This window comes from Coregonus clupeaformis, unplaced genomic scaffold, assembly GCF_020615455.1.
Source record: "Coregonus clupeaformis isolate EN_2021a unplaced genomic scaffold, ASM2061545v1 scaf0774, whole genome shotgun sequence".
In the NCBI taxonomy this organism is placed as follows: Eukaryota; Metazoa; Chordata; class Actinopteri; order Salmoniformes; family Salmonidae; genus Coregonus; species Coregonus clupeaformis.
This window is the reverse complement of record NW_025534229.1, coordinates 1-25,000: the sequence shown is the minus strand read 5'-3', so window position 1 is coordinate 25,000 and position 25,000 is coordinate 1. Positions and strand designations below refer to the sequence as shown.

At 41.8% G+C, this 25,000-nt stretch overlaps 1 protein-coding gene across 1 annotated transcript in view; it reads right to left on the bottom strand.

Moving 5' to 3' along the window:
• LOC121579251 (zinc finger CCHC domain-containing protein 7) overlaps window positions 1–19,123 on the bottom strand; it is a 138,496-nt gene extending 119,373 nt beyond the window's left edge. The window contains exons 1-3 of the mRNA XM_045216689.1: window positions 18,708–19,123; window positions 18,435–18,601; window positions 17,844–18,051 (exon numbers count right to left, since the gene is read on the bottom strand). Of these exons, the coding sequence (XP_045072624.1) occupies window positions 17,844–18,051; window positions 18,435–18,601; window positions 18,708–19,068 (736 nt within the window). The 5' untranslated portion in view covers window positions 19,069–19,123. The remainder of the gene's footprint in view (window positions 1–17,843; window positions 18,052–18,434; window positions 18,602–18,707) is intronic.
• Between the last annotated feature and the right edge of the window lie 5,877 nt (window positions 19,124–25,000).

Here is a 25,000-nt window from a genome sequence, read left to right as displayed (position 1 = left end):
GAGGTTGCTGAGGTTGCAGGTTAGCTAATGTGTAGATCTGAAGAGATTTGCAGAGACCATCTTTACTCTCTCCTCTTCCTCCTCTCTCGTTGTGTTTCTGTTGTTGGTTTTTGGCATTAGCGTTACGAGCAGGGAGTGTGTGTGTGTGTGTGTGTGTGTGTGTGTACACATGCTGATTAGAATCCCGTTCTCCACACAAACACACGCATGTCAACGCTTAAAGATGCATCAGAGTGAGTGCAGGGAATGCTAAAAGCTTACACACACTGCCGTAAACACACACACACAGACAGACATATACAGTGCCTTCGGAAAGTATTCACACCCCTTGACTTTTTCCACATTTTCTTACGTTACAGCCTTGTTCTAAAATGGATTAAATTGTTTTTTTTCTCCCCTCAACAATCTACACACAATACCCCATAATGACAAATTATGGTGCTTCAACAAAGTACTGAGTAAAGGGTCTGAATACTTATGTAAATATTATATTTCCGTTTTTTATTTCTAATAAATTACCAAAAATTTCTGAAAAACTGTATTCATACCCTTTACTCAGTACTTTGTTGAAGCACCTTTGGCAGCGATTACAACCTCGAGGGATGGTGCCAGGTTTCCTCCAGACGTGACGCTTGGCATTCAGGCCAAAGAGTTCAATCTTGGTTTCATCAGACCAGAGAATCTTGTTTCTCATGGTCTGAGAGTCCTTTAGGTGCCTTTTGGCAAACTCCAAGCGGGCTGTCATGTGCCTTTTACTGAGGAGTGGCTTCCGTCTGGCCACTCTACCGTAAAGGCCTGATTTGGTGGAGTGCTGCAGAGATGGTTGTCCTTCTGGAAGGTTCTCCCATCGCCACAGAGCAACTCTGGAGCTCTGTCAGAGTGACCATTAGGTTCTTGGTCACCTCCCTGACCAAGGCCCTTCGTCACCTCCCTGACCAAGGCCCTTCTCCCCCGATTGCTCAGTTTGGCCGGGCGGCCAGCTCTAGGAAGAGTCTTGGTGGTTCCAAACTTCTTCCATTTAAGAATGATGGAGACCACTGTGTTCTTGGGGACCATCAATGCCGCAGAAATGTTTTTGTACCCTTCCCCAGATCTGTGCCTCGACACAATCCTGTCTCGGAGCTCTATGGACAATTCCTTCGACCTCATGGCTTGGTTTTTGCTCTGACATGCACTGTCAACTGTTGACTCCAATCAAGTTGTAGAAACATCTCAAGGATGATCAATGGAAACAGGATGCACCTGAGCTCAATTTCGAGTCTCATAGCAAAGGGTCTGAATACTTATGTAAATACTTTTATTGTTTTTAATAACTTTACAAACATTTCTAAAAACCTGTTTTTGATTTGTCATTATGGGGTATTGTGTGTAGATTGATGAGGAAATTATTTTATTGAATCCATTTTATAATAAGGCTGTAACGTAACAAAATGTGGAAAAAGTCAAGGGGGTCTGAATACTTTCCGAAGGCACTGTAGGAAACGCACACATGTTCTACCTGTTCATTATATAACACATCTCTGCTCAATGTACAGCAGGTAGATGAACTGTTCTGAATGTTATGGACCTCAACACAACACTAACAGGTAGATGAACTGTTCTGAATGTTATGGACCTCAACACTAACAGGTAGATGAACTGTTCTGAATGTTATGGACCTCAACACCTAACAGGTAGATGAACTGTTCTGAATGTTATGGACCAACACAACACTAACAGGTAGATGAACTGTTCTGAATGTTATGGACCAACACAACACTAACAGGTAGATGAACTGTTCTGAATGTTATGGACCTCAACACAACACTAACAGGTAGATGAACTGTTCTGAATGTTATGGACCAACACACTAACAGGTAGATGAACTGTTCTGAATGTTATGGACCAACACAACACTAACAGGTAGATGAACTGTTCTGAATGTTATGGACCTCAACACAACACTAACAGGTAGATGAACTGTTCTGAATGTTATGGACCAACACAACACTAACAGGTAGATGAACTGTTCTGAATGTTATGGACCTCAACACAACACTAACAGGTAGATGAACTGTTCTGAATGTTATGGACCAACACAACACTAACAGGTAGATGAACTGTTCTGAATGTTATGGACCAACACACTAACAGGTAGATGAACTGTTCTGAATGTTATGGACCAACACAACACTAACAGGTAGATGAACTGTTCTGAATGTTATGGACCAACACAACACTAACAGGTAGATGAACTGTTCTGAATGTTATGGACCTCAACACAACACTAACAGGTAGATGAACTGTTCTGAATGTTATGGACCAACACAACACTAACAGGTAGATGAACTGTTCTGAATGTTATGGACCACAACACTAACAGGTAGATGAACTGTTCTGAATGTTATGGACCAACACAACACTAACAGGTAGATGAACTGTTCTGAATGTTATGGACCTCAACACAACACTAACAGGTAGATGAACTGTTCTGAATGTTATGGACCAACACAACACTAACAGGTAGATGAACTGTTCTGAATGTTATGGACCTCAACACTAACAGGTAGATGAACTGTTCTGAATGTTATGGACCTCAACACTAACAGGTAGATGAACTGTTCTGAATGTTATGGACCACAACACTAACAGGTAGATGAACTGTTCTGAATGTTATGGACCTCAACACTAACAGGTAGATGAACTGTTCTGAATGTTATGGACCTCAACACTAACAGGTAGATGAACTGTTCTGAATGTTATGGACCAACACAACACTAACAGGTAGATGAACTGTTCTGAATGTTATGGACCAACACAACACTAACAGGTAGATGAACTGTTCTGAATGTTATGGACCTCAACACAACACTAACAGGTAGATGAACTCAATCAATCAATCAATTTTATTTTATATAGCCCTTCTTACATCAGCTAATATCTCGAAGTGCTGTACAGAAACTAACAGGTAGATGAACTGTTCTGAATGTTATGGACCTCAACACTAACAGGTAGATGAACTGTTCTGAATGTTATGGACCACAACACTAACAGGTAGATGAACTGTTCTGAATGTTATGGACCAACACAACACTAACAGGTAGATGAACTGTTCTGAATGTTATGGACCTCAACACAACACTAACAGGTAGATGAACTGTTCTGAATGTTATGGACCAACACAACACTAACAGGTAGATGAACTGTTCTGAATGTTATGGACCAACACAACACTAACAGGTAGATGAACTGTTCTGAATGTTATGGACCAACACAACACTAACAGGTAGATGAACTGTTCTGAATGTTATGGACCTCAACACAACACTAACAGGTAGATGAACTGTTCTGAATGTTATGGACCTCAACACAACACTAACAGATAGATGAACTGTTCTGAATGTTATGGACCAACACAACACTAACAGGTAGATGAACTGTTCTGAATGTTATGGACCTCAACACTAACAGGTAGATGAACTGTTCTGAATGTTATGGACCAACACAACACTAACAGGTAGATGAACTGTTCTGAATGTTATGGACCAACACAACACTAACAGGTAGATGAACTGTTCTGAATGTTATGGACCAACACAACACTAACAGGTAGATGAACTGTTCTGAATGTTATGGACCTCAACACAACACTAACAGGTAGATGAACTGTTCTGAATGTTATGGACCTCAACACAACACTAACAGGTAGATGAACTGTTCTGAATGTTATGGACCTCAACACTAACAGGTAGATGAACTGTTCTGAATGTTATGGACCAACACAACACTAACAGGTAGATGAACTGTTCTGAATGTTATGGACCTCAACACACCTAACAGGTAGATGAACTGTTCTGAATGTTATGGACCAACACAACACTAACAGGTAGATGAACTGTTCTGAATGTTATGGACCACAACACTAACAGGTAGATGAACTGTTCTGAATGTTATGGACCAACACAACACTAACAGGTAGATGAACTGTTCTGAATGTTATGGACCAACACAACACTAACAGGTAGATGAACTGTTCTGAATGTTATGGACCTCAACACAACACTAACAGGTAGATGAACTGTTCTGAATGTTATGGACCAACACAACACTAACAGGTAGATGAACTGTTCTGAATGTTATGGACCAACACAACACTAACAGATAGATGAACTGTTCTGAATGTTATGGACCTCAACACAACACTAACAGGTAGATGAACTGTTCTGAATGTTATGGACCACAACACTAACAGGTAGATGAACTGTTCTGAATGTTATGGACCTCAACACTAACAGGTAGATGAACTGTTCTGAATGTTATGGACCAACACAACACTAACAGGTAGATGAACTGTTCTGAATGTTATGGACCAACACAACACTAACAGGTAGATGAACTGTTCTGAATGTTATGGACCAACACAACACTAACAGGTAGATGAACTGTTCTGAATGTTATGGACCAACACAACACTAACAGGTAGATGAACTGTTCTGAATGTTATGGACCAACACAACACTAACAGGTAGATGAACTGTTCTGAATGTTATGGACCTCAACACTAACAGGTAGATGAACTGTTCTGAATGTTATGGACCTCAACACTAACAGGTAGATGAACTGTTCTGAATGTTATGGACCTCAACACTAACAGGTAGATGAACTGTTCTGAATGTTATGGACCACAACACTAACAGGTAGATGAACTGTTCTGAATGTTATGGACCTCAACACTAACAGGTAGATGAACTGTTCTGAATGTTATGGACCAACACAACACTAACAGGTAGATGAACTGTTCTGAATGTTATGGACCTCAACACAACACTAACAGGTAGATGAACTGTTCTGAATGTTATGGACCTCAACACAACACTAACAGGTAGATGAACTGTTCTGAATGTTATGGACCAACACAACACTAACAGGTAGATGAACTGTTCTGAATGTTATGGACCTCAACACAACACTAACAGGTAGATGAACTGTTCTGAATGTTATGGACCTCAACACTAACAGGTAGATGAACTGTTCTGAATGTTATGGACCTCAACACAACACTAACAGGTAGATGAACTGTTCTGAATGTTATGGACCTCAACACAACACTAACAGGTAGATGAACTGTTCTGAATGTTATGGACCAACAAAACACTAACAGGTAGATGAACTGTTCTGAATGTTATGGACCTCAACACAACACTAACAGGTAGATGAACTGTTCTGAATGTTATGGACCAACACAACACTAACAGGTAGATGAACTGTTCTGAATGTTATGGACCTCAACACAACACTAACAGGTAGATGAACTGTTCTGAATGTTATGGACCTCAACACAACACTAACAGGTAGATGAACTGTTCTGAATGTTATGGACCTCAACACAACACTAACAGGTAGATGAACTGTTCTGAATGTTATGGACCAACACAACACTAACAGGTAGATGAACTGTTCTGAATGTTATGGACCTCAACACAACACTAACAGGTAGATGAACTGTTCTGAATGTTATGGACCAACACAACACTAACAGGTAGATGAACTGTTCTGAATGTTATGGACCTCAACACTAACAGGTAGATGAACTGTTCTGAATGTTATGGACCAACACAACACTAACAGGTAGATGAACTGTTCTGAATGTTATGGACCAACACAACACTAACAGGTAGATGAACTGTTCTGAATGTTATGGACCTCAACACAACACTAACAGGTAGATGAACTGTTCTGAATGTTATGGACCAACACAACACTAACAGGTAGATGAACTGTTCTGAATGTTATGGACCTCAACACAACACTAACAGGTAGATGAACTGTTCTGAATGTTATGGACCAACACAACACTAACAGGTAGATGAACTGTTCTGAATGTTATGGACCAACACAACACTAACAGGTAGATGAACTGTTCTGAATGTTATGGACCTCAACACAACACTAACAGGTAGATGAACTGTTCTGAATGTTATGGACCAACACAACACTAACAGGTAGATGAACTGTTCTGAATGTTATGGACCAACACAACACTAACAGGTAGATGAACTGTTCTGAATGTTATGGACCAACACACTAACAGGTAGATGAACTGTTCTGAATGTTATGGACCACAACACAACACTAACAGGTAGATGAACTGTTCTGAATGTTATGGACCTCAACACAACACTAACAGGTAGATGAACTGTTCTGAATGTTATGGACCAACACAACACTAACAGGTAGATGAACTGTTCTGAATGTTATGGACCAACACAACACTAACAGGTAGATGAACTGTTCTGAATGTTATGGACCACAACACAACACTAACAGGTAGATGAACTGTTCTGAATGTTATGGACCACAACACAACACTAACAGGTAGATGAACTGTTCTGAATGTTATGGACCTCAACACTAACCGGTAGATGAACTGTTCTGAATGTTATGGACCAACACAACACTAACAGGTAGATGAACTGTTCTGAATGTTATGGACCAACACAACACTAACAGGTAGATGAACTGTTCTGAATGTTATGGACCTCAACACAACACTAACAGGTAGATGAACTGTTCTGAATGTTATGGACCTCAACACTAACCGGTAGATGAACTGTTCTGAATGTTGTGGACCAACACAACACTAACAGGTAGATGAACTGTTCTGAATGTTATGGACCAACACAACACTAACAGGTAGATGAACTGTTCTGAATGTTATGGACCTCAACACTAACAGGTAGATGAACTGTTCTGAATGTTATGGACCTCAACACAACACTAACAGGTAGATGAACTGTTCTGAATGTTATGGACCTCAACACTAACAGGTAGATGAACTGTTCTGAATGTTATGGACCAACACAACACTAACAGGTAGATGAACTGTTCTGAATGTTATGGACCAACACAACACTAACAGGTAGATGAACTGTTCTGAATGTTATGGACCTCCAACACTAACAGGTAGATGAACTGTTCTGAATGTTAGTGGACCTCAACACAACACTAACAGGTAGATGAACTGTTCTGAATGTTATGGACCAACACAACACTAACAGGTAGATGAACTGTTCTGAATGTTATGGACCAACACAACACTAACAGGTAGATGAACTGTTCTGAATGTTATGGACCAACACAACACTAACAGGTAGATGAACTGTTCTGAATGTTATGGACCTCAACACAACACTAACAGGTAGATGAACTGTTCTGAATGTTATGGACCAACACAACACTAACAGGTAGATGAACTGTTCTGAATGTTATGGACCAACACAACACTAACAGGTAGATGAACTGTTCTGAATGTTATGGACCTCAACACAACACTAACAGGTAGATGAACTGTTCTGAATGTTATGGACCTCAACACAACACTAACAGGTAGATGAACTGTTCTGAATGTTATGGACCTCAACACTAACAGGTAGATGAACTGTTCTGAATGTTATGGACCTCAACACTAACAGGTAGATGAACTGTTCTGAATGTTATGGACCAACACAACACTAACAGGTAGATGAACTGTTCTGAATGTTATGGACCTCAACACTAACAGGTAGATGAACTGTTCTGAATGTTATGGACCAACACAACACTAACAGGTAGATGAACTGTTCTGAATGTTATGGACCTCAACACAACACTAACAGGTAGATGAACTGTTCTGAATGTTATGGACCTCAACACAACACTAACAGGTAGATGAACTGTTCTGAATGTTATGGACCTCAACACAACACTAACAGGTAGATGAACTGTTCTGAATGTTATGGACCAACACAACACTAACAGGTAGATGAACTGTTCTGAATGTTATGGACCAACACAACACTAACAGGTAGATGAACTGTTCTGAATGTTATGGACCACAACACTAACAGGTAGATGAACTGTTCTGAATGTTATGGACCTCAACACTAACAGGTAGATGAACTGTTCTGAATGTTATGGACCAACACAACACTAACAGGTAGATGAACTGTTCTGAATGTTATGGACCACAACACTAACAGGTAGATGAACTGTTCTGAATGTTATGGACCTCAACACTAACAGGTAGATGAACTGTTCTGAATGTTATGGACCAACACAACACTAACAGGTAGATGAACTGTTCTGAATGTTATGGACCAACACAACACTAACAGGTAGATGAACTGTTCTGAATGTTATGGACCTCAACACAACACTAACAGGTAGATGAACTGTTCTGAATGTTATGGACCTCAACACTAACAGGTAGATGAACTGTTCTGAATGTTATGGACCTCAACACTAACAGGTAGATGAACTGTTCTGAATGTTATGGACCAACACAACACTAACAGATAGATGAACTGTTCTGAATGTTATGGACCAACACAACACTAACAGGTAGATGAACTGTTCTGAATGTTATGGACCTCAACACTAACAGGTAGATGAACTGTTCTGAATGTTATGGACCACAACACTAACAGGTAGATGAACTGTTCTGAATGTTATGGACCACAACACTAACAGGTAGATGAACTGTTCTGAATATTATGGACCAACACAACACTAACAGGTAGATGAACTGTTCTGAATGTTATGGACCTCAACACTAACAGGTAGATGAACTGTTCTGAATGTTATGGACCAACACAACACTAACAGGTAGATGAACTGTTCTGAATGTTATGGACCACAACACTAACAGGTAGATGAACTGTTCTGAATGTTATGGACCAACACAACACTAACAGGTAGATGAACTGTTCTGAATGTTATGGACCAACACAACACTAACAGGTAGATGAACTGTTCTGAATGTTATGGACCTCAACACAACACTAACAGGTAGATGAACTGTTCTGAATGTTATGGACCAACACAACACTAACAGGTAGATGAACTGTTCTGAATGTTATGGACCACAACACTAACAGGTAGATGAACTGTTCTGAATGTTATGGACCACAACACTAACAGGTAGATGAACTGTTCTGAATGTTATGGACCAACACAACACTAACAGGTAGATGAACTGTTCTGAATGTTATGGACCAACACAACACTAACAGGTAGATGAACTGTTCTGAATGTTATGGACCTCAACACAACACTAACAGGTAGATGAACTGTTCTGAATGTTATGGACCACAACACTAACAGGTAGATGAACTGTTCTGAATGTTATGGACCAACACAACACTATCAGGTAGATGAACTGTTCTGAATGTTATGGACCACAACACTAACAGGTAGATGAACTGTTCTGAATGTTATGGACCTCAACACTAACAGGTAGATGAACTGTTCTGAATGTTATGGACCAACACAACACTAACAGGTAGATGAACTGTTCTGAATGTTATGGACCTCAACACTAACAGGTAGATGAACTGTTCTGAATGTTATGGACCAACACAACACTAACAGGTAGATGAACTGTTCTGAATGTTATGGACCACAACACTAACAGGTAGATGAACTGTTCTGAATGTTATGGACCAACACAACACTAACAGGTAGATGAACTGTTCTGAATGTTATGGACCTCAACACTAACAGGTAGATGAACTGTTCTGAATGTTATGGACCTCAACACAACACTAACAGGTAGATGAACTGTTCTGAATGTTATGGACCTCAACACTAACAGGTAGATGAACTGTTCTGAATGTTATGGACCAACACAACACTAACAGGTAGATGAACTGTTCTGAATGTTATGGACCAACACAACACTAACAGGTAGATGAACTGTTCTGAATGTTATGGACCTCAACACTAACAGGTAGATGAACTGTTCTGAATGTTATGGACCAACACAACACTAACAGGTAGATGAACTGTTCTGAATGTTATGGACCACAACACTAACAGGTAGATGAACTGTTCTGAATGTTATGGACCTCAACACTAACAGGTAGATGAACTGTTCTGAATGTTATGGACCAACACAACACTAACAGGTAGATGAACTGTTCTGAATGTTATGGACCTCAACACTAACAGGTAGATGAACTGTTCTGAATGTTATGGACCTCAACACTAACAGGTAGATGAACTGTTCTGAATGTTATGGACCAACACAACACTAACAGGTAGATGAACTGTTCTGAATGTTATGGACCTCAACACTAACAGGTAGATGAACTGTTCTGAATGTTATGGACCTCAACACAACACTAACAGGTAGATGAACTGTTCTGAATGTTATGGACCTCAACACTAACAGGTAGATGAACTGTTCTGAATGTTATGGACCTCAACACTAACAGGTAGATGAACTGTTCTGAATGTTATGGACCAACACAACACTAACAGATAGATGAACTGTTCTGAATGTTATGGACCAACACAACACTAACAGGTAGATGAACTGTTCTGAATGTTATGGACCTCAACACTAACAGGTAGATGAACTGTTCTGAATGTTATGGACCACAACACTAACAGGTAGATGAACTGTTCTGAATGTTATGGACCACAACACTAACAGGTAGATGAACTGTTCTGAATATTATGGACCAACACAACACTAACAGGTAGATGAACTGTTCTGAATGTTATGGACCTCAACACTAACAGGTAGATGAACTGTTCTGAATGTTATGGACCAACACAACACTAACAGGTAGATGAACTGTTCTGAATGTTATGGACCTCAACACAACACTAACAGGTAGATGAACTGTTCTGAATGTTATGGACCAACACAACACTAACAGGTAGATGAACTGTTCTGAATGTTATGGACCAACACAACACTAACAGGTAGATGAACTGTTCTGAATGTTATGGACCTCAACACTAACAGGTAGATGAACTGTTCTGAATGTTATGGACCTCAACACTAACAGGTAGATGAACTGTTCTGAATGTTATGGACCAACACAACACTAACAGGTAGATGAACTGTTCTGAATGTTATGGACCTCAACACAACACTAACAGGTAGATGAACTGTTCTGAATGTTATGGACCAACACAACACTAACAGGTAGATGAACTGTTCTGAATGTTATGGACCTCAACACAACACTAACAGGTAGATGAACTGTTCTGAATGTTATGGACCAACACAACACTAACAGGTAGATGAACTGTTCTGAATGTTATGGACCTCAACACTAACAGGTAGATGAACTGTTCTGAATGTTATGGACCAACACAACACTAACAGGTAGATGAACTGTTCTGAATGTTATGGACCAACACAACACTAACAGGTAGATGAACTGTTCTGAATGTTATGGACCTCAACACAACACTAACAGGTAGATGAACTGTTCTGAATGTTATGGACCTCAACACAACACTAACAGGTAGATGAACTGTTCTGAATGTTATGGACCTCAACACAACACTAACAGGTAGATGAACTGTTCTGAATGTTATGGACCAACACAACACTAACAGGTAGATGAACTGTTCTGAATGTTATGGACCAACACAACACTAACAGGTAGATGAACTGTTCTGAATGTTATGGACCAACACAACACTAACAGGTAGATGAACTGTTCTGAATGTTATGGACCTCAACACTAACAGGTAGATGAACTGTTCTGAATGTTATGGACCTCACAACACTAACAGGTAGATGAACTGTTCTGAATGTTATGGACCTCAACACTAACAGGTAGATGAACTGTTCTGAATGTTATGGACCAACACAACACTAACAGGTAGATGAACTGTTCTGAATGTTATGGACCAACACAACACTAACAGGTAGATGAACTGTTCTGAATGTTATGGACCTCAACACTAACAGGTAGATGAACTGTTCTGAATGTTATGGACCACAACACTAACAGGTAGATGAACTGTTCTGAATGTTATGGACCTCAACACTAACAGGTAGATGAACTGTTCTGAATGTTATGGACCTCAACACTAACAGGTAGATGAACTGTTCTGAATGTTATGGACCAACACAACACTAACAGGTAGATGAACTGTTCTGAATGTTATGGACCTCAACACTAACAGGTAGATGAACTGTTCTGAATGTTATGGACCAACACAACACTAACAGGTAGATGAACTGTTCTGAATGTTATGGACCTCAACACAACACTAACAGGTAGATGAACTGTTCTGAATGTTATGGACCTCAACACTAACAGGTAGATGAACTGTTCTGAATGTTATGGACCACAACACTAACAGGTAGATGAACTGTTCTGAATGTTATGGACCAACACAACACTAACAGGTAGATGAACTGTTCTGAATGTTATGGACCAACACAACACTAACAGGTAGATGAACTGTTCTGAATGTTATGGACCAACACAACACTAACAGGTAGATGAACTGTTCTGAATGTTATGGACCAACACAACACTAACAGGTAGATGAACTGTTCTGAATGTTATGGACCTCAACACAACACTAACAGGTAGATGAACTGTTCTGAATGTTATGGACCTCAACACAACACTAACAGGTAGATGAACTGTTCTGAATGTTATGGACCAACACAACACTAACAGGTAGATGAACTGTTCTGAATGTTATGGACCTCAACACTAACAGGTAGATGAACTGTTCTGAATGTTATGGACCAACACAACACTAACAGGTAGATGAACTGTTCTGAATGTTATGGACCTCAACACAACACTAACAGGTAGATGAACTGTTCTGAATGTTATGGACCAACACAACACTAACAGGTAGATTAACTGTTCTGAATGTTATGGACCAACACAACACTAACAGGTAGATGAACTGTTCTGAATGTTATGGACCTCAACACAACACTAACAGGTAGATGAACTGTTCTGAATGTTATGGACCTCAACACTAACAGGTAGATGAACTGTTCTGAATGTTATGGACCAACACAACACTAACAGGTAGATGAACTGTTCTGAATGTTATGGACCAACACAACACTAACAGGTAGATGAACTGTTCTGAATGTTATGGACCTCAACACTAACAGGTAGATGAACTGTTCTGAATGTTATGGACCAACACAACACTAACAGGTAGATGAACTGTTCTGAATGTTATGGACCAACACAACACTAACAGGTAGATGAACTGTTCTGAATGTTATGGACCTCAACACTAACAGGTAGATGAACTGTTCTGAATGTTATGGACCAACACAACACTAACAGGTAGATGAACTGTTCTGAATGTTATGGACCAACACAACACTAACAGGTAGATGAACTGTTCTGAATGTTATGGACCAACACAACACTAACAGGTAGATGAACTGTTCTGAATGTTATGGACCTCAACACTAACAGGTAGATGAACTGTTCTGAATGTTATGGACCAACACAACACTAACAGGTAGATGAACTGTTCTGAATGTTATGGACCAACACAACACTAACAGGTAGATGAACTGTTCTGAATGTTATGGACCTCAACACTAACAGGTAGATGAACTGTTCTGAATGTTATGGACCACAACACTAACAGGTAGATGAACTGTTCTGAATGTTATGGACCTCAACACTAACAGGTAGATGAACTGTTCTGAATGTTATGGACCACAACACTAACAGGTAGATGAACTGTTCTGAATGTTATGGACCAACACAACACTAACAGGTAGATGAACTGTTCTGAATGTTATGGACCTCAACACTAACAGGTAGATGAACTGTTCTGAATGTTATGGACCAACACAACACTAACAGGTAGATGAACTGTTCTGAATGTTATGGACCAACACAACACTAACAGGTAGATGAACTGTTCTGAATGTTATGGACCTCAACACAACACTAACAGGTAGATGAACTGTTCTGAATGTTATGGACCAACACAACACTAACAGGTAGATGAACTGTTCTGAATGTTATGGACCTCAACACTAACAGGTAGATGAACTGTTCTGAATGTTATGGACCAACACAACACTAACAGGTAGATGAACTGTTCTGAATGTTATGGACCTCAACACTAACAGGTAGATGAACTGTTCTGAATGTTATGGACCAACACAACACTAACAGGTAGATGAACTGTTCTGAATGTTATGGACCACAACACTAACAGGTAGATGAACTGTTCTGAATGTTATGGACCAACACAACACTAACAGGTAGATGAACTGTTCTGAATGTTGTGGACCACAACACTAACAGGTAGATGAACTGTTCTGAATGTTATGGACCTCAACACTAACAGGTAGATGAACTGTTCTGAATGTTATGGACCAACACAACACTAACAGGTAGATGAACTGTTCTGAATGTTATGGACCTCAACACTAACAGGTAGATGAACTGTTCTGAATGTTATGGACCTCAACACAACACTAACAGGTAGATGAACTGTTCTGAATGTTATGGACCTCAACACTAACAGGTAGATGAACTGTTCTGAATGTTATGGACCTCAACACTAACAGGTAGATGAACTGTTCTGAATGTTATGGACCAACACAACACTAACAGATAGATGAACTGTTCTGAATGTTATGGACCAACACAACACTAACAGGTAGATGAACTGTTCTGAATGTTATGGACCTCAACACTAACAGGTAGATGAACTGTTCTGAATGTTATGGACCACAACACTAACAGGTAGATGAACTGTTCTGAATGTTATGGACCACAACACTAACAGGTAGATGAACTGTTCTGAATATTATGGACCAACACAACACTAACAGGTAGATGAACTGTTCTGAATGTTATGGACCTCAACACTAACAGGTAGATGAACTGTTCTGAATGTTATGGACCAACACAACACTAACAGGTAGATGAACTGTTCTGAATGTTATGGACCACAACACTAACAGGTAGATGAACTGTTCTGAATGTTATGGACCTCAACACTAACAGGTAGATGAACTGTTCTGAATGTTATGGACCAACACAACACTAACAGGTAGATGAACTGTTCTGAATGTTATGGACCTCAACACTAACAGGTAGATGAACTGTTCTGAATGTTATGGACCAACACAACACTAACAGGTAGATGAACTGTTCTGAATGTTATGGACCTCAACACTAACAGGTAGATGAACTGTTCTGAATGTTATGGACCAACACAACACTAACAGGTAGATGAACTGTTCTGAATGTTATGGACCTCAACACTAACAGGTAGATGAACTGTTCTGAATGTTATGGACCTCAACACTAACAGGTAGATGAACTGTTCTGAATGTTATGGACCAACACAACACTAACAGGTAGATGAACTGTTCTGAATGTTATGGACCTCAACACAACACTAACAGGTAGATGAACTGTTCTGAATGTTATGGACCAACACAACACTAACAGGTAGATGAACTGTTCTGAATGTTATGGACCACAACACTAACAGGTAGATGAACTGTTCTGAATGTTATGGACCTCAACACTAACAGGTAGATGAACTGTTCTGAATGTTATGGACCAACACAACACTAACAGGTAGATGAACTGTTCTGAATGTTATGGACCACAACACTAACAGGTAGATGAACTGTTCTGAATGTTATGGACCTCAACACTAACAGGTAGATGAACTGTTCTGAATGTTATGGACCAACACAACACTAACAGGTAGATGAACTGTTCTGAATGTTATGGACCTCAACACTAACAGGTAGATGAACTGTTCTGAATGTTATGGACCTCAACACTAACAGGTAGATGAACTGTTCTGAATGTTATGGACCAACACAACACTAACAGGTAGATGAACTGTTCTGAATGTTATGGACCTCAACACTAACAGGTAGATGAACTGTTCTGAATGTTATGGACCTCAACACAACACTAACAGGTAGATGAACTGTTCTGAATGTTATGGACCTCAACACTAACAGGTAGATGAACTGTTCTGAATGTTATGGACCTCAACACTAACAGGTAGATGAACTGTTCTGAATGTTATGGACCAACACAACACTAACAGATAGATGAACTGTTCTGAATGTTATGGACCAACACAACACTAACAGGTAGATGAACTGTTCTGAATGTTATGGACCTCAACACTAACAGGTAGATGAACTGTTCTGAATGTTATGGACCACAACACTAACAGGTAGATGAACTGTTCTGAATGTTATGGACCACAACACTAACAGGTAGATGAACTGTTCTGAATATTATGGACCAACACAACACTAACAGGTAGATGAACTGTTCTGAATGTTATGGACCTCAACACTAACAGGTAGATGAACTGTTCTGAATGTTATGGACCAACACAACACTAACAGGTAGATGAACTGTTCTGAATGTTATGGACCTCAACACAACACTAACAGGTAGATGAACTGTTCTGAATGTTATGGACCAACACAACACTAACAGGTAGATGAACTGTTCTGAATGTTATGGACCTCAACACTAACAGGTAGATGAACTGTTCTGAATGTTATGGACCTCAACACAACACTAACAGGTAGATGAACTGTTCTGAATGTTATGGACCTCAACACTAACAGGTAGATGAACTGTTCTGAATGTTATGGACCAACACAACACTAACAGGTAGATGAACTGTTCTGAATGTTATGGACCTCAACACAACACTAACAGGTAGATGAACTGTTCTGAATGTTATGGACCTCAACACAACACTAACAGGTAGATGAACTGTTCTGAATGTTATGGACCTCAACACTAACAGGTAGATGAACTGTTCTGAATGTTATGGACCTCAACACTAACAGGTAGATGAACTGTTCTGAATGTTATGGACCTCAACACAACACTAACAGGTAGATGAACTGTTCTGAATGTTATGGACCAACACAACACTAACAGGTAGATGAACTGTTCTGAATGTTATGGACCAACACAACACTAACAGGTAGATGAACTGTTCTGAATGTTATGGACCTCAACACAACACTAACAGGTAGATGAACTGTTCTGAATGTTATGGACCAACACAACACTAACAGGTAGATGAACTGTTCTGAATGTTATGGACCAACACAACACTAACAGGTAGATGAACTGTTCTGAATGTTATGGACCTCAACACTAACAGGTAGATGAACTGTTCTGAATGTTATGGACCTCAACACTAACAGGTAGATGAACTGTTCTGAATGTTATGGACCAACACAACACTAACAGGTAGATGAACTGTTCTGAATGTTATGGACCACAACACTAACAGGTAGATGAACTGTTCTGAATGTTATGGACCAACACAACACTAACAGGTAGATGAACTGTTCTGAATGTTATGGACCTCAACACAACACTAACAGGTAGATGAACTGTTCTGAATGTTATGGACCCTCCCTTTAGTGTCTCCTCCCTCCCTCCCTCCCTCCCTCCCGTGTATCCTCCCTCCCTCCCTTTAGTGTCTCCTCCCTCCCTTCCCTTTAGTGTCTCCTCCCTCCCTCCCTTTAGTGTCTCCTCCCTCCCTCCCTTTAGTGTCTCCTCCCTCCCTCCCTTTAGTGTCTCCTCCCTCCCTCCCTCCCTCCCTTTAGTGTCTCCTCCCTCCCTCCCTTTTAGTGTCTCCTCCCTCCCTCCCTTTAGTGTCTCCTCCCTCCCTCCCTTTAGTGTCTCCTCCCTCCCTCCCTTTAGTGTCTCCTCCCTCCCTCCCTCCCTTTAGTGTCTCCTCCCTCCCTCCCTTTAGTGTCTCCTCCCTCCCTCCCTCCCTTTAGTGTATCCTCCCTCCCTCCCTTTAGTGTCTCCTCCCTCCCTCCCTTTAGTGTCTCCTCCCTCCCTCCCTCCCTCCCTTTAGTGTCTCTTCCCTCCCTCCCTCCCTGTCTCCTCCCTCCCTCCCTCCCTTTAGTGTCTCCTCCCTCCCTCCCTCCCTTTAGTGTCTCCTCCCTCCCTCCCTCCCTTTAGTGTCTCCTCCCTCCCTCCCTCCCTTTAGTGTCTCCTCCCTCCCTCCCTTTAGTGTCTCCTCCCCTCCCTCCCTCCCTCCCTCCCTACCTATAGCGTCTCCTTCTCCCTCCAGGTTCAGTATGATGCTCTGGTCTCCATCTTGTTTTCCGCTGCCTAGAACCATCCAGCTCTCCAGACAGTCAGAATCAGACTCCGATCCGGACTCCGATCCGGACTCCGCTCCGGATTCTGAGTCCAACACCACCACCGTGTCAGAGTCCACACTGGAGCTCCTCCTCTTTGGGGCGGAGTTTCTCTGGGGGAAACAACATAATAACTGGTTGTATTCACGGAGGACTGTTAATGATGCAGCACTTACGACCAGTTTACCAGAATCACTTTAGTTTTAGTCCTGGAACTTGCTTCATCTGGAAAACTGCCACCTAGGCTGCCTTTACACTGGCAGTTTAAATCTGATCTTTTTTTCTCCACTAATTGCTCTTTTGACCAATCACATCAGATCTTTTTACATCAGATCTTTTTCAGAGCTGATCTGATTCTAGAAGGGGTTGGTGTTTGTAGTGATCAATACTGTCCCAGAGGGAGTCATTATGGAGATTATTGGCACAACGTAATGTGGCCAGTAGGAACAAGCCGAAGGCACACGCACGAACACACACACACACTCTGTCTCCGTACCTGTGGTGCCGGGGTCGAGGCCTGCAGGGGTCCTGTCTTTGACCTCTGACCTTTCGCGCTACACACCCCGTCATCTTCCTCTGTGTTGTCTGACACCGTGATTACGTCGTCGTGACTCAAGTCGATGACTATGACCTCCTGGAACGACCTTTGACCTTTGGGGTCACCTTCGGAACGATAGAGGACAGTTTTTTTTTTTTTTTACAACGCAGGAAATGGACACCAAAATAATAACTGATGAAACCCACACCACTATGGTTGTTCTCCACTCACCTCTGGAGAGACCTCTCTGCTGTTTCGTACCCCGTTGGGTTTTCCCTTTGACTTTTTGGTTTTTCTGCTCTGTGTCCCCCAGCAGTTGTTGCCGTAGATCTCGGTTACCATGATCGTGTGACTGGGATGGCTGGCGTCGTTTGGCCTTGCACCCATCTCCCTCCTTCTCTCCGTGGCTGGAGGAGAGGCGCTTCTCTTCCTCCTCTTCCTCCTCCTCCTCCCTCTCTCCGGGGTTAGAGGAGTAGTGGAGCTGGCTGTAGAGCCTGAACTCTAATTCGCTGTCGTCAACCTCTGACCCCTCTGACTCCTCCCCGTACAGATCATCCTCTAGCTCCGCCCTGTCCTCGTACCCCCCGAACATCACCACGGAGACCAGAGGTCAGGTGCCTCCCACAACACCCTGCGAGGGGAGAGAGACACACTGAATATGACATTTGAAATGTCTTTATTCTTTTGGAACTTTTGTGAGTGTAATGTTTGCTGTTCATTATTTTGTATTGTTTACTGTCTACTTCTCTTGCTTTGGCAATGTTAACATATGTTTCCCATGACAATAAAGCCCTTACATTGAAATTGAATTGAGAGAAAGAGAGAGAGAGAGAGAGAGAGAGAGAGAGAGAGAGAGAGAGAGAGAGAGAGAGAGAGAGAGAGACAGAGAGAGAGACAGAGAGAGACAGAGAGAGAGAGAGACAGAGAGAGAGAGACAGAGAGAGATGGAGAGAGAGACGGAGAGAGAGAGAGATGGAGAGAGAGAGAGAGAGACAGAGAGAGAGACAGAGAGAGAGGCAGAGAGAGAGAGACAGAGAGAGAGAGAGACAGAGAGAGACAGAGACAGAGAGAGACAGAGACAGAGAGAGACAGAGACAGAGAGAGAGCAGAGAGAGAGAGAGAGAGAGAGAGAGAGAGAGAGAGAGAGAGAGAGAGAGAGAGGGGTTGTGAGGTCCATTGCCCTTGCCAGTGCTGCGTGTCTGTGCCATGATGGCCAGAGATGATTGGCTCCTAGAGCGCCATTGCCCTGGAAACGCCACGCTGGCCGCTCACAGGCCGCCGCCCAGGGAATAAGGATAGAGGAGAAAGTGTGTGTGTGTGTGTGTGTGGAGAGAAGAGACCTAGGACGTGGAAATGATGAGGTGTGTGTGTGTCTGTCGTCTGGGGGCATCTGAAATGAAAAGGCATCTCTGCACAGTCAGGATCAACGCACAATTTTCCTCCTCCCATCGTCAAGCTAAACAAACTGTTCGGCATGACAATTCCAATGAGTTAGCGAGAGAGCAGAAGCAGACCTGGTCCACAGGTTGCTAAACTTCTAAGCAGTGGCGGCTGGTGAAAAATATTCTCGGTGGGGCTGTGCCATACTTTTTTTTTCCTGTAACCATCGCGATATATTTTAACACAAACTGCAGGACAGCAGTGCTCAGTGAAACATTCAGTAATTATTTAATGCCAATATTAAAAAGTTGAGGCATTCTTACACAAAAACATATTACACAAACCCAAGCCTTTCATTTGCATTTAAAGTGAACTTTTTACCATTGGTAGTAAACAGGCAACGCAACAGGCATGCTGTCAGAACAGAGTGGAAAGTGGACAATAACATGAAATTATTATAAAGTTTATAGGAAATCTTACACTGTATAAAAGGATGTATAATATAGAAATGGATATCAAGTGGATGAACTCAAACCTTTGACTGGAAGAATAGCATACAGTATTTTATGATCATACTAAATGTGACTAATTGTTAATGTGCTCCAGAACTGCAACAATTAATTGATACAAAACAACATATATACATTAATATTAGCAAAGACACTATTAAGACTTTCTAGAGTACCATATATAACTGGATTTTTTATGCTAAGGTCAACTATATACAAAGAAACATGCGGCCAGAGCTGCTCTGTGTGTGTGTGTCTGTCATCTTATTTGTACAGGAATTTTGCCCGTCTGTCCTTCTGAGTGGCAAACCTCTCAATGACCCTTTGATTAAAGTCAGGAATGTCCCTGACAAGTTTCTTCTCCATGGAGAGCATGGCCAGAGCGTTCAGGCGATCCTGTGTCATGCTGTTTCTCAGGAAGGTCTTGATCCTTTTCAGTGTAGAGAAGCACCTTTCTGACTCAGCAGTTGTCATGGGTGTGGTGATGAGGATCTTGAGGAGGCTGGCAGTCTCTGTGAAAGTGCTCTGAAGGTTGTTCTCCATGAAGAACTGGTACAGGGGCACTGCACCACTACAAGCCTTGAACTCACTGTTCTCATAGATGAGGGACAGTTCGGTTTTGAGCTTGGCCTTGTTCAACATGGGGTACGCCTCCACGGTTGTTTCAAAGCGCTGTATCGGGAACTTCACACTGTGTTGTGGGAACAACTCTCCGTGCAATAGTGTTGCGCTGATGAGGTGCTGGGTGAAGGAGAACCTCTCTTTGGCATGACTCAGGATGGTATCACATACCTGTAAAAGATACATCATCAGCTTTAATTTGCAATTAAGCTATTTTGATGCAAGTGATCCTGACTGACACATGCCTATGTCCAACTCAAGTATATGATTACCAAGGTGCTGATTGTTCAGGGTTTTGGCTACATACTACCAGGCCTGAAAAAGTTCTATGGGGAAACACTGACAATTACATCACAACTTACCTCTATAGCCAACCTCTGTTGTTCTCCTGGTCCCAGCATCCTCCGTCGCTTGATGGGCTGTTGCTGCTCGTCAGATGCGCTGTCCCCACACAAAGAGGGAATTGAGGCCCTGGGTCCAAAAAATAAAGTTTAATTTGATAACTTGCAATCAGACTTCTTAGCTCACTGTAATTCCCCCTCAACACACAACCAGTGACTTATATATATATATATATAGACAGACAGACAGACAGACAGACAGATAGTGTGTATATACACACAAACTATGTCTAGTAACTGCTTTTAACCTGTGATGTACATAATTAACTGATGTTATTACGTTTTAAAGCCTTTTTCTATTACATTTGTGAGAGGGATGCAACATAATTTTGTTCTGCTGTGCACTTAGCAATAAAGTTAATCTTCAATAACAACTAGGCCTCTTCTAGGAAATTGACCTGGTGGACACCTGAATAATTATTACAAACTGTGTAGTACTTTCCTGCATTATTATCAACGTCTGATTGTGTCTTTTTTGGACAAACACTTGTTCTCGTGGTCCGAGTAACAACAACTGCGCTCCTTGAGTGACGGGGTGGTACTTGGTGAGAGAGGAGAGAGACGACCCAAATTGCGGAGTAAACTAGAAAAACGGACGTTACACATGGCGGAGTGGCATTACCACATTTAACAAACCAAACATTGAAATACCGTTATAGAAGGTAAAGTAAAAACCCAAACTGGTCTGTGCATCAATACCGGTATATAGTAATATATAGGCAACATACCGTATATCTGTATCAATTATGTATCAGTTTTACATGTGACCCATATCAAATTTGCGCATTCACACTGAAGGAGCACACAAATGCAATGCTCATTTGGCGTGATTGTCGTGGTAACACAGGTGAAAAAAAATCCTGAATGGTATCCTAATGGCAGCCATTTTGGTTAGGGAGAAATACAAACAACTCTACTGCCATACATTCCAATTAGACTGAAGGCATACAGTTGTGTCCAAATATATTGGCACCCTTGGGCTTTTCTTAAATAATTCCCTATTTCTTCTAAAATCAGTTGAAATTTGAGAGGAAAAAATGGGTCTCCACACCTTTAATTATATTTCTGTAAACTTAAGTTTACAATTGTAATTTAGAAAATATATGACAAATGTCATGGACTAAATTATTGGCACCCTGGAGCTAGTACTTGGTTGCACAGCTTTTGGCCAAGATAGCTGCCAACATATGCTTATTGTAGACATCAATGAGCTTGCTGCACCTTTTCTGCTGGCAATTTGGCCCATTCTTCAGCAGCAAACTGCTGTAATTCTTCAATGTTTGAGGGTTGCACTCCACCAACTTCTTTTTTCAGATCTTGCCAAAACTAATGTGGTCCCGTGTAGCTCAGTTGGTAGAGCATGGCGCTTGCAACGCCAGGGTTGTGGGTTCGTTTCCCACGGGGGCCAGTATGAAAAAATTTATGCACTCTTAACTGTAAGTCGCTCTGGATAAGAGCGTCTGCTAAATGACTAAAATGTAATGTAAATGTCTTCTCTTTCCTTTTAAAATACTAAAACAAATATAATTGTGACGGCTCTATGATAATCACTCACTTTGATGACCAGACACATTTAGGCTTTTAAACTGTTGTAAGTGAACTATTCATCTTTCTAACAGCATCTTTATCAGCCAATAGTAAATATAGTTATTTACCTGATTGTTAGCATGCTTTCTGTGAACCTCTGGACAAGTGCTTTAATGAAGACAGGGTCGATGTTCCTCTTCTGCAGCTGGCTGAAAAGCATGTCCACATTTGGCATGATCTTGTGGAACAGTGCCAGGAAAAAACAGAAAGCCTCGTCTTCGAGCATCCTCACAAAGCCCCCCGCCTCTCTGACAGTCGGGGCATCAAAGTTCCCAGAGTCTCTGATGGTCTGGAAACACGTTAGGAGGTCATCCCTGTACTCGTACACAGTGTTTACAGCGCGACTGTGGAAGTTCCACCGTGTTGTAGAGGCTCTGGGAGTCTATGCGCAACCACTTCGTCAAGCACGGTGGTTCGCTTGGGAGACCTGGAGAAGAAAGCAGAAAATCCTGCAAGGTCGGAAAAGAAAGTGCCGATCCTGGGGATGCGTGAAGTAGCCTGCTGCATGATGAGGTTCAGCTGATGTGCATAGCAGTGGACGTAGTGCGCATTTTCGCACACATCCACTATTTACGCTGCACTCCGCCGGTGGCTCCCCTCATCACACTTGCTCCAGTCGTAAGCCTGGGCAATAAGTTTGGCCTTTTGTCCATGTGAGAGTATGGTGCTGAGCCTCTCCAGCAGCGCTGTAGCGATGGTGTCGGCGGTTGCGTTCTCGATCAAAATGAACTCGAAAAAACGCTCTTGGACGTTACTTTTAGCATCGATGTAGCGTATCACAAGCACCAACTGGCAGTGGGTGGAAAGCGTCAGTCGTCCGTCAGCTTGAATGGCGATAAAATCAGCACTCTTTACTTCCTCCAGGATGTAATCCTTAAGCACTGACAACATACAGTCCAACAGCTCGTTCTGTATCGTCTTTGACGTGCCCTTAAAAACGGTAGCTGTCTTCAGGTGCTCCTCCAGCACACTGTCGAGGGAGGCAACAAAATCCACTAAGCCCCGGAAAATGCCGGGGGTTGTCCGAGAGTCAGTCTCCTCGTGCCCACATAAGGCCAACTCAAAAGCCCCACAGAACTTCACACAATCGATAATTTTGGATAGAATGTGCCTGTTTTTATCCACCTCCTCATTGTGTTTCCTCACCGCAATCCTGTGGCCGTCATCCAGCTGCGTAGCAATGTTCACCCTTCCTAATACAGCTAGCTTTACAGAGTTGTCCATGTGTGCCCTGGTGTTCTCATGTTTCTTTACCTTCTCTGACAGGTGCTTCATATCCCTCACTCCGGTACCTGTCCATGCTGAATCTGACCCCGTCGTTTTAAAAAGCAAGCACGGAAAGCAAAATAAAGCATTAGCATCAGTGCACCCAGCTAGCCAAGCCTTCCTGGTGTACCAGCTACGGGAGAAGCCGCGCATATACTGCTTCCCTTTCTCGCTAGCCTGCTGTCTGATTGAGAGGTCAGGTTGATCTGGGCCCAGCTCTTTCACCCGAACTTTCTCTGACAAAGTTCTCCTCTCAAACGGATCTTGGAGGAGAGATTTCACCACGAAGAGTTAGGGTTGGGTCTTGGAGGAGTAACGTTTGCGTTCGCCATTGTCGTCTAGTAAAAATGCCACTGGACCGGTCCTTATTTTATCAGGGCGAGCTTGAGGCGATAAAATAATCGCCCTCCTTGGATTCATTAAAATCGCTGATTAGCTACATTTTATGTCATACATTCATATCTTAAATTAGCAATTGGCTTAACTGCTACGTAGACCCGCCTCCTCCGGGGCACTTTCTGTGTCGCCCAGAGCTGACGAGGCGTTTGACAGGCAGAGAAGGTTGCGAATATGATTTTCTATCATATCTTACACATATTACTGTGTGCATTCCATATTTCAAACACACAAATATTGACATACTCGATGTTTTTATTATTATTATTATTATTATTATTATTTTTTTTATAATTTTATTTAAGGGGGCGGCGCCCTAGCGCCCTCTATCGGCCAGCCGCCACTGCTTCTAAGTACTGTATAC